This window comes from Physeter macrocephalus, chromosome 7, assembly GCF_002837175.3.
Source record: "Physeter macrocephalus isolate SW-GA chromosome 7, ASM283717v5, whole genome shotgun sequence".
NCBI lineage: Eukaryota > Metazoa > Chordata > Mammalia > Artiodactyla > Physeteridae > Physeter > Physeter macrocephalus.
This window is the reverse complement of record NC_041220.1, coordinates 111,518,217-111,529,166: the sequence shown is the minus strand read 5'-3', so window position 1 is coordinate 111,529,166 and position 10,950 is coordinate 111,518,217. Positions and strand designations below refer to the sequence as shown.

The 10,950-nt window shown below is 33.2% G+C and overlaps 1 protein-coding gene across 2 annotated transcripts in view; it reads left to right on the top strand.

Moving 5' to 3' along the window:
* TBCK (TBC1 domain containing kinase) overlaps positions 1 to 10,950 on the top strand; it is a 240,719-nt gene that overhangs the window by 42,584 nt on the left and 187,185 nt on the right. For both annotated transcript variants that reach the window (XM_024119218.3, XM_024119217.3), the window contains exons 4-6: positions 2,462 to 2,576; positions 4,294 to 4,367; positions 8,895 to 9,036. In XM_024119218.3, the coding sequence (XP_023974986.1) occupies positions 2,462 to 2,576; positions 4,294 to 4,367; positions 8,895 to 9,036 (331 nt within the window). The remainder of the gene's footprint in view (positions 1 to 2,461; positions 2,577 to 4,293; positions 4,368 to 8,894; positions 9,037 to 10,950) is intronic.

Genomic DNA, 10,950 nt, shown 5'->3' with positions numbered 1-10,950 from the left:
GCATCGGCAGGCGGACGCGCAACCACTGCGCCACCAGGGAAGCCCTCGTTGCGTTTTTTGGTGGGGTTTTTTTGTTTGTTTTTCTTTTTTTGAACTGCTGTGCATTCTTCCAGTTAAGACTTGCTTACTGTGCCCTCTGCCTGAATCACACATTTCCCAGGGAGCTGCATGTCTTTTTCATTTCCTTTAGATTTCTGCACAAATGTCACCTCATTGAAGCCTTCCTTGATCACACTGTATGTATAAAATAGCAACCCACATTCTGTCTTCTCTTCTCTACTTTTTTCTCCTTAGCACTTAATCACTATATATCATGTTATATATTTACTTGTTTATTTGTTTAGCCTTCGAGAAAGGAGCAAAGGTATCTTTTATCTGTCTTATAAAATTTGATAATGCAAAATAATATAAACAATAAAAAAAAAAGAGACTTCCTTTGTGGCACAGTGGTTAAGAATCCGCCTGCCAATGCAGGGGACACAGGTTCCAGCCCTGGTCCAGGAAGATGCCACATGCCGTGGAGCAACTAAACCCATGTGCCACAACTACTGAGCCTGCGCTCTAGAGCCCGTGAGCCACAACTACTGAGGCTGCATGCCACAACTACTGAAGCCCGCGCGCCTAGCGCCTGTGCTCTGCAACAAGAGAAGCCACTGCAATGAGAAGCCTGCGCACCACAACGAAGAGTAGCCCCCACTCACTGCAACTAAAGAAAGCCCGCACACAGCAACGAAGACCCAACACAGCCAAAAATAAGTAAATAAACTAATTAATTTTAAAAAATCAGGAGTTTGAAAAGGAAAATGGGGAAGTATGTTAATTATATCATCTTGCATAGTGAAGAGTTAATTATAATTATGTAAAAGTCTAACACCGGAAGAGTTCAAAACACAAACTGCTAAAGATGGTTACTTCTGGAAAGTCAGACTAGGATGAGAAGAGAGAGAGATTTTAACTTTTCATCTCTTGTTCTTTCTTATGGTTTTAATTTAGAGGAGGGAGTCATAGTGCAATTATTCTTTTTTTAAATTGTATTCGCCCTACTTTTTATGTCAGGTTTATTGAGATTAATTTACATACCTTAAAATTTACCCTTTTTAGTGTGCAGTTAAATCAGTTTGACCAACTCAGTCCTATAACCATCATCAAAATTAAAAATAGAACAATTCCATCATGTAAAATTTTCTCATACTCCTTTATATCAACCCATTCCCTCCACCCAAGCCCATGACAATCAGTGATCTTTTAACTTAACACTTTTTGTTTAATGTGGGTTCCTTGTAACCTGAATATAATCAAGTCTGAATTGGTGAGTTTGGAGCAGTTACATTTAATGTAATGGTTGATATATCTGAATTAAAATCTGTTAATTGTTTTCTAATTGTTCCATTTGTTCTTTGTTCTTTTTTCCTTTTATTTGCCCTGCTTTTAGGTTGACTTTTTTGTCTGTAATTTCATTGTATCTCTATTATTAGCTTGTTATTTATACCTTCTAAAAAATTAATTTAGTTGTTACCCTCATATTTATTTCGTTTTTTTAAAGTCTGATTTAAAGTGTAAAAAAAAAAAAAAAAAAAAGGGAAGAAAGGAGGTCTATACCCAAAAGTTAATAATAGTGGGTGGTTTGGGGATTGGGTTTGAATTATTCTCCCCTACTTTTCTGTATATTCTTCCTAACTTCCTATATGAATGATGTTTTATTTAAAAAAAAAAAAAAAAAAGGAGAGAGCAAGACAAAGAAACTGGGCATCCCTGTGGAAGTTGGCTTAAGAGAGAATAGGATAAGAAAAAAATGTTTGATAAATTACTGGAGGTTGCTTTGTGGATTGATCTGGAAAGTAAGCTCATGTCTACTATAAAATATAGCTATTTTTCAGGGACATAGGTGTTTTGTCTTGAGCAAGATAGGTGGTTTTCATTGACTTAGTTCTGCCATATATCTGAAAGTGTCCTGATAATTTGGCAAAGCCCAACCTGCTGAAGGTCAAGGTCATTTGTATACCACCAATATTAAACTACCTTCGTGGAAGAATAATACTTCAATTGGAGTAGCCTTTAGAAAACTGTACGTTCTTTGTCAGATCAATTCTGTTGTAAGCAGAAAATCAAAAATATTTCGAAGTAGATAGTTTAGAAAATGTGTAGAGTCTATTTTCTCTGAATAGAGGAGGTACAATAAAAATATAGCTCTTTGGGAAATTCCCTGGTGGTCCAGTGGTTAGTACTCTGCACTTTCACTGCTGAAGGTCTGGGTTCAATCCCTGGTCGGGGAACTAAAATCTCACAAGGCACGTGGCCAAAAAAAAAAAAAAAAAAAAAAAAAAAAAATATATATATATATATATATATATATATATATATTTGAATTTTATCACTGAACCTCATTTTATTTCTTAAAACAGGTTCTATATCTGCTTTGTAATTGACCTATTGATCTGTGACTCTTTTATTTTCTTTGTAGATATTCAAAGGTTTTGTGCATAGCATTTGAGATACTTCAGGGCTTGCAGTATATGAACAAACATGGTATAGTACACCGGGCACTGTCTCCTCATAATATCCTTTTGGATCGAAAGGTAATCATCAAATAGTATATTAAATATTTGCTTTTTATTTCACATTGGAAGCTACTGAAATCAGGCCCACTCAGTTAATCAGAGGGACTGTAGAATTAGAATATGTCTTAAGAGTATTCATAATGAAAAGATTATACGAATATAATATACTTGTGGTTGTTTAAAAAAAAAGTATCTCTAAATTATATGAATCTGTGTGTCTTTCACATGCATTATTCTTTTTTCCCCAGACCCATTTTCGAACTTCATGTTTTGTTTTTCCTTCCATTCATTTTCTAAACGATACACATTGTGGCTTCCCAATCCACTCCTTCTCTGAATTTGCTTTCGTCTTAAGAAAGATTCTCTGACTATTTACATAGAATATTTTTCTCATAGCACAACTGAATTGTGTTTTCTCCACTTTATTCTTCTTTCCTACTTCCTCTTTTCACTTTATTCCTCATTTATTTTCTTTGTTTACCAGCTGTTCGTACCTAGCTTCTTTTATTAATTGGAGCGCTGATTCTCTACTTGGAAATCTTATGGGGGATTTCTAAGAAGCTAGTCAACCTCTAAGACAATTATGGGTAGCAAGGTGGTATTTTTTCAGGAATAATCATAATTTCATTCTTTTTCATAAGCATATAAAATAGTTTTGAGGAAACTTTTTGTGGGGAATTATTTTTTGTATCAGTAGGATTATTCTTTTTCTCTGACTTCCTTCTAGACTTTCAGTATATACCCTATGATATTAAAAATAAAGATAAAATGGTGCTCATTAATTTCATACTTACGGTAGTAGAGTATCTAACTGTCTGAATTGTTTTAAAATATAAATGTTTTGTAATTCTGGGAAATAGAGTTCTTGAGAAGAAGAAAACAACTTTTAAATTGACTATGTTTTTTTAAAGTCTTAAACATCTAAAAGGGGAAAAACTTAAGGGACTTATAAAATTTGTTTTGCCTTTTAAGAATCTTGCTTTTGTGATAATTATGCTTATTCTCAAACAGTATAAAAAATTGTTAAGGGGGGCTTCCCTGGTGGCGCAGTGGTTGCGCGTCCGCCTGCCGGTGCAGGGGAACCGGGTTCGCGCCCCGGTCTGGGAGGATCCCACGTGCCGCGGAGCGGCTGGGCCCGTGAGCCATGGCCGCTGGGCCTGCGCGTCCGGAGCCTGTGCTCCGCAATGGGAGAGGCCACAGCAGAGGGAGGCCCGCATACCATAAAAAAAAAAAAAAAAAAAAAAAAAAATTGTTAGGAATCAAGCAGATTCACTAATATCTTGATTTGCGAACTGACCTTTTCAAGTTAAAAACGTCCATGTCAAGTTTAAATTATAACATTGTGAATGGACTTGCAACTCCCTGAAAAAATTTTCTTTTGTGAAAATTACCACAATATATTCTAATTGAGGATTCAAGACAGCTAAGAACATTTTTGCTATTTAGAGAAGCCCAGAAAATATAAGCAGCAAAAATTTTTTAATGTTATTTGTCATTTTGATATATATGTATATAAAATATGTGTGTGTGTATATATATGTTTGTAATGAATATAAAGCAGACTTCAAACACTGACAAATAGTTTTTAATAAAATTATGGCAAATTAAAATATATTTTCTAATGTATCTGACTATATGATAGTGTCCTTACGTATAAAATGTATAATCATAATTTTCCCTGTCAGTGATATTAAAATATTTTATAATGATTTTTTTTCTTCCTTTATTATTGTAGGGGCATGTTAAATTGGCTAAATTTGGACTTTATCACATGACAGCATATGGTGATGATGTTGATTTCCCAATTGGGTAAGAATTATTTTTTTCTGAGTTCCGTCTTAAACTTTCTAATCTTTAATGAAGTGTGTATTTTGTTAATTTATTATTTTTGACATAAAGCTACTTTTTTAAAATTAAAAATATCTTAATTTTCCATATACTTCTAAGAGTAGACAGTGAATTTTTCCCAGCATACAAAAGGTCCCTGATGTTGATCTTTCATTGAATTGGTAGTGAGGCTAGCAGATTATTGACTTTCTTCACCTTATAATGCTTACTAAAATTAATTTTATTTCATTCAGAATTAGGTAAATTTAAGGCAAGAAGGCTGACAAGATTCTCACTTAATGATAATGTATGTTCCTCAAAAGACAGAAAAATCACTCTCTTATTATCTTCAAATATTTCTAAGTTTAATTCCCTGTTCTTTAAGATGTAATTGTACGTTAAGCTTCAAGTCGAGTCACTGTAGCTATCAGAGGTAATGGGGTGGATTCTGTAACTGAAAGTCTGTGTTTAAATTTGAAGAGGTTCTGATATGGAATTCCAGATTTATGTTAGCCTCCAAAAAAGGAATGAAAGTTTATTTCATCCTGGACTCAATTGAATGCTTTGATATAGATGTTCGTATTATATTTATTGTTTGGTTGCTTTTTAAACATGTTAATAATATAACTCTTTTATAAGTGTTTAATTTTGACATTATTTTAGATACATAGAAGTTACAAAATAGTACAAAAATTTCCTGTATAGCCTTAACTGAGACTCCCCAAATGTTAACATTTCACTACATTTTTTCTCTCTTTCTTTTATCTTACACATATATGTGTATTTGTGTATAATACAATTTTTTTTTCTGAATTATTTAAGAATTATTAGTGTATATAATGGCCTTTTACCCCTCAATACTTCAGTTTGTATTTCCTAAAGTAAGGAATTTTCTTACCTAACCACAAAATAATTATCAAAACCAGCAAATTAAAATGATATAATACAATTTTCTAGAGACCTTAAGCATATTTCTTAATTGCTGTGAGATTCTGTTTAATAGTATCCATTTGTGTTTTGCTCTTTGTGCTCCCTGAAGTCAGTTCTGTCACTCCATTATTGGGAATTATGGTTTGGAGTCATGGAGTATGTTTCTGCAGGAAAACATTGCCTAAAAACTTAATTAGATGTTTTTAAAAAAAGATCTCATTTATAAATTACCTTTTATCTTTGTAAGTAGGCTTATAGTTTTGTCACTTAAAATTTTCATTAGCTTGGCCATAGCTAATAATCTTAAAATAAATTGTTTAGTCATTCCTTCCTTTATTTATTAAGAAAATATTTATCGAATACCTTTTCTTATGGCTGCTGGATATACAAACATGGATAAGATAGTTTCCCATTCTTCAAGAAGCTCATTATTTAATGAGAAATTTTCTGTTTTGATGGCCTACTTATTAATGTGCATAAATTCATAGTCTTATAGTTTTACCTACCAAAACTTGTGGTTGTAGGCAACAAACAATTTTTTCACAAGCACAAAAACAGTGTTTTAAAAAAAACCTTTTGAAATAATAAAACTAAGTTCATAATAAAACTCTGGTATCTTCATCATATGTAATAATTGCCTTTTAAAATAGCTTTTAGGCAGCTGTAGTAAATGTGCTTCTTCATTTTGTCTAAATTTGTATGAGAGAGAACTCCAAAAACAATACAAACAAAAATTAATTTTTTGCCTTTTACTTAAAGGTTCTTTAGGTTATAGTGATGAATAGAAGAAAGGAAGTGATTTTTCTTAAAGCACATCAAGGATTTTGAAGAGTTCTGTTTGAATTTAAAACGCTTGGATAGAATTGGTCTCATGTGCCATTTGGTTTGGCTTACTTTGAAGTCTTTGACCCAAAAGGTCTGACCAGAAAGTATCAAAGAGCAAAATGTGAAACATTAGCCAGGAAAAATAAAGTGATCAAACAGCTAAGTCATGAAAGAAAATATTTACACCAGAAGAAGCTTGCAGTTGATTCAAAAGACAAATATTAAAGAACAACAAAGTAAAATGTTAACATCTGTTTCAAAATATTGTAAAGAGTTAGAAATTGGACATTCATTTTATTTGGCCAGTAGCTTAATACCTTGTTAAAGCATCAGACAAATGGTGAAAGCCACTTATATTTATCTCACCAGTCATACTCACGGCAGAGTTCTGGTAAGAGTGTTAAAATGCTATGCTAAAGAAGAGACACTTGTTGAAAGGAGATAATTTACATTAAAAAATCCTAAGTTTTATTATTTTTATTAATTAACAAGTCCTTGATAGAAAAGAAATTAGAATTTTGGGAGCAAAAGTCACCTCTATACTTCCAGAGATCACCAATCAGAAGTTTTAGATATAACAATTTACCCGTAGTATTGCTTGACTTTTCACTACCCATGCTGTTATTTTGGAGTTAGATGTGCTGGAAATCAAAATTAAAAATGAACAGTTTACCTTCTGGATGTATCATGCTAATGATGACAAAGCTAAAACATTGTATATGTGTCATATTTTTCATTTTTATAAAACTTCTGTATGTATTCACTAATATTTATAACAGCAGTTTTGTGAGGTAGGCATTATTATTCCTATTTTATAGATTAAGAAACCCAAATCATATATAGAATATGTGATAGGACTGAAGTTAGAATACAGGTATTATAATATTACATTCATTGCTTTTCTACTAGACTTCACTTGTCTCCAGAGATTTCACACATTCATTTAGAAGATCAATATGATCACCTTAGGGTAAAATGACATCATAATACAAATTTATGTGTATGAAAATGTGCCTCAGCCTCTTTAGTTATCAAGGAAATGCAAATTAAAACTACAACAGTGTGTAGGTCCCACCCACCAGATGGCCAAACATTAGAAAGTCTGTCACTGCTGTCTAACAAGTGTTGGAGAAGTAAGCGATAGGATCTGTTGTACACTGCTCGTGGGAGTATAAATTGATACAATCCCTTTCAAAAAACATTTGACATGATATTATAAAGTTGAAAGTGCACATGTCTTATGGCCTAGAAATTCAATCCTAGGTTTATACCCTTGGGGAAACTTTTGCAGATGTACACATAGTATTTCTAGCAACATTGTTTATAATATAAAAAGACAGGAAATAACTTAAATGCCCATTGACATTAGAATGAATAAATTATGATATATTCATAAAACAGAAGTAAAAATTAATGACTTAAATCTACATGCAACTATATGGATGACTCTTTTAAATAACGTTGATTAAAAAAGCAAATCACAAAGGAATACCATCAGCATAATTCCAATACTATACAGTTCAGAAATGTGCTTGACTAAACAATATACTTTTTAGGGTTGCAAACATATGGTAAAGCTATAAAGAAATGGAAGAGAATTATAAACACAAAAATTCCAGTTGTCTCTTCCTTTTGGGGGATACCAGGGAGGTATAATTAGGGAGAAGCAGAGAGGGACCTTTAGTGATAATATCATATTCTTTACTTAAACTTCTTGATAGGTACATGGGTGTTCTTTTTAACTTTATTCTTTGTACCTTATTCATTTAATATTCTGTCTTTTGTATTTACTAAAGCAATTTTCAAAAAACTTGTGTTGGTGAAGGTAAGAGGAAATAGGCACTCATATTGCTTATGAGAATATAAATTGCCATAACCTGAAAGGGCAACTTGGCAACATGTATCAAAATTTAAAATGCATCTACCTTATGACTTTGTAGTGCCATGTCTAGGAATTTGTCTTTCGTCTACACATACACATTCATGGGAAAGGGAATATTTGTAATATATCCATGTCAGCATTGTTTGTAACAGCAAAAGAGTGGAACTTCCAACATATCCTTCTTCAGAGTTGCATCAAGTAAATTAAATGCATCAATACAATGAAATTATTGGAAGTTTTCAAAAAGAATGAGGCAAATCTATACTTATTTTTTTAGAATGATCTCTAAAATATATTTTGAGTGAAAAAGGGTACAGAATAGTGCATATAGTATGCTTCCCTATGGGGCAATGATGATGGGTGATCAAGTTTATTTATACATACATATGTGCGGGTGACTGGAGTACAGAGATGGGAGAGAGTCTTACCTTTCAATTTATATATTTTTACAGATTTTGACATTGCTACTGTTCAAAAGAATAAATACTATTTTCAAAGATAATATATGCTTTAAATAAGAGTTAAGTATAAAGAGAAGATAGGCAGTAAGGAAGAAGGAAAAACGCCTGGAAACCTGGAAAGCTGCAAGAAAGCAATGTGTTAACACAGAGGAAAGCAAAGAAAGGAACTAATATTGCAGAGACACGATAGGTTTTAAATTATTTGAGACTCATGTATTTGCTCTTGATTCCTAGACATAAAAGCCTGTATTATGGTTAGTTTAGAATTCTTCCTAGAAAGAGTTGTTCGTTTAATTGCATTGAGCTTTTACATAGGTCGTACTGTACTGATAGTAAAAATGTACCACTACATACTTCTTTCCCCCTTTCTAGCTCATAGTAATTATTCATTTCTAAAATATACCATTTTAGGTATCCATCATACTTGGCACCTGAGGTAATTGCACAAGGAATTTTCAAAACCAATGATCATGTGCCAAGTGAGAAACCATTGCCTTCTGGCCCCAAATCAGATGTTTGGTCTCTTGGAATCATTTTATTTGAGCTTTGTGTGGTATGTATAAAGAAATACTAAACTCATAAAAATAAATTGTGTGTTTCTTAGAAAAGTATTTTTGGATACGAAGGCTATTTAGTAATATCAATAGCATGTTTTTGCTTTGCAAATTGACTAGTTAACAGGGAAAAAAATCTCAATTTGACTTCTTAAAAAATCCTGTTTGACAATTTATTTGTATATTATTTTGGTATATCTAGAAATATTGATGCTTTTATTAAGTATTAAAAATTTACACTGTACTAAGTGTAAAAAATTAAGCATATTTAGAAACATTTACACTAAAACTGCTTACACGCTTTCGTATGTTCATGCTCTCTCTCCTTTCTTTGGTATTCTTTCTTCCTTAAATCCCTTCTCCTCTCTTATTCTGTCTCCTATAAGACTGACTTTGTAACTGAGTTGGCTTTTTATGAGGCCTTCCTGAAATATCCACTATATTTATTAGGGTAATAAAGACTATACAGCTATTAAAAACAAAGGAATTAAAACCGCAGTAGCTTAAAGAACACAGATGTTTTTCTCCCTCATGTAACAGTCCACAGAAAGTTAGGGTGGGCTCTGTTCCACAGCGTCATGAAAAACTTAAGCTATCAGGAATGGCACCATTCTTGCCACCTGATTTCCAAAGATGCTCTCTTTATCCTCTTTTTAACCGTAAGGAAAGGAGAGGAGTGAATTCATGGTAACTGTCTTTAAAAAGATGACGTAAAAGTTGCAGATATCAACTTTGTTCTTTTCACTAGTGGCACTTTACTTATGTGGCCACATGTAGGTTCAACAGAATACAAATGCCTAAATATTAAGAAAGAAGATCAGGATGGATTTGGAGAGACAACTAATATTTTGTCGATCCTCTCTCCAAATACCTGCCAGGGTTAGTTCCTGTCTTCTTTTCTCTCCTTTTCTATTTTAGCATTTGTCATGTTTGTCTACATGGACAATAAGGTCTTTAGAGGCAAACATTTTTATTATTCATCTGTTGTTCTGTCTTCCAAGAGATTTTTTTTAACATTTTTATTGGAGTATAATTGCTTTACAATGATGTGTTAGTTTCTGCTTTATAACAAAGTGAATCAGCTATACATACACATACATCACCATATCTCCTCCCTATTGCAGCTCCCTCCCACCCTCCCTATGCCACCCCTGTAGGTGGTCACAAAGCATGGAGCTGATCTCCCTGTGCTGTGCGGCTGCTTCCTACTAGCTATCTGTTTTACATTTGGTAGTATATATAAGTGTACTCTCTTACTTTGTCCCAGCTTACCCTTCCCGCTCCCCATGTCCTCAAGTCCATTCTCTACATCTGCGTCTTTGTTCCTGTCCTGCCCCTAGGTTCTTCATAACCATTTTTTTTCTTTTTAGATTCCGTATGTATGTGTTAGCATACAGTATTTCTTATTCTTTTTCTAACTTACTTCACTCTGTATGACAGACTCTTGGTCCATCCACCTCACTACAAATAACTCAATTTCATTTCGTTTTATGGCTGAGTAATATTCCATTGTATATATGTGCCATGTCTTCTTTATCCATTCATCTGTCAATGGACACTTAAGTTGCTGTAAATAGAGCTGCAATGAATATTGTGGTACATGACTTTTTGAATTATGGTTTTCTCAGGGTATATGCCCAGTAGTGTGCTTGCTGGGTCGTATGGTAGTTCTATTTTTAGTATTTTAAGGAACCTCCATACTGTTCTCCATAGTGGCTGTATCAATTTACATTCCCACCAACAGTGCAAGAGGGTTCCCTTTTCTCCACACCCTCTCCAGCATTTATTGTTTGTAGATATGTTGATGATGCCCATTCTGACTGGTGTGAGGTGATACCTCATTGTAATGTTGATTTGCATTTCTCTAATGATTAGTGATGTTGAGCATCCTTTCATGTGTTTGTTGGCAATCT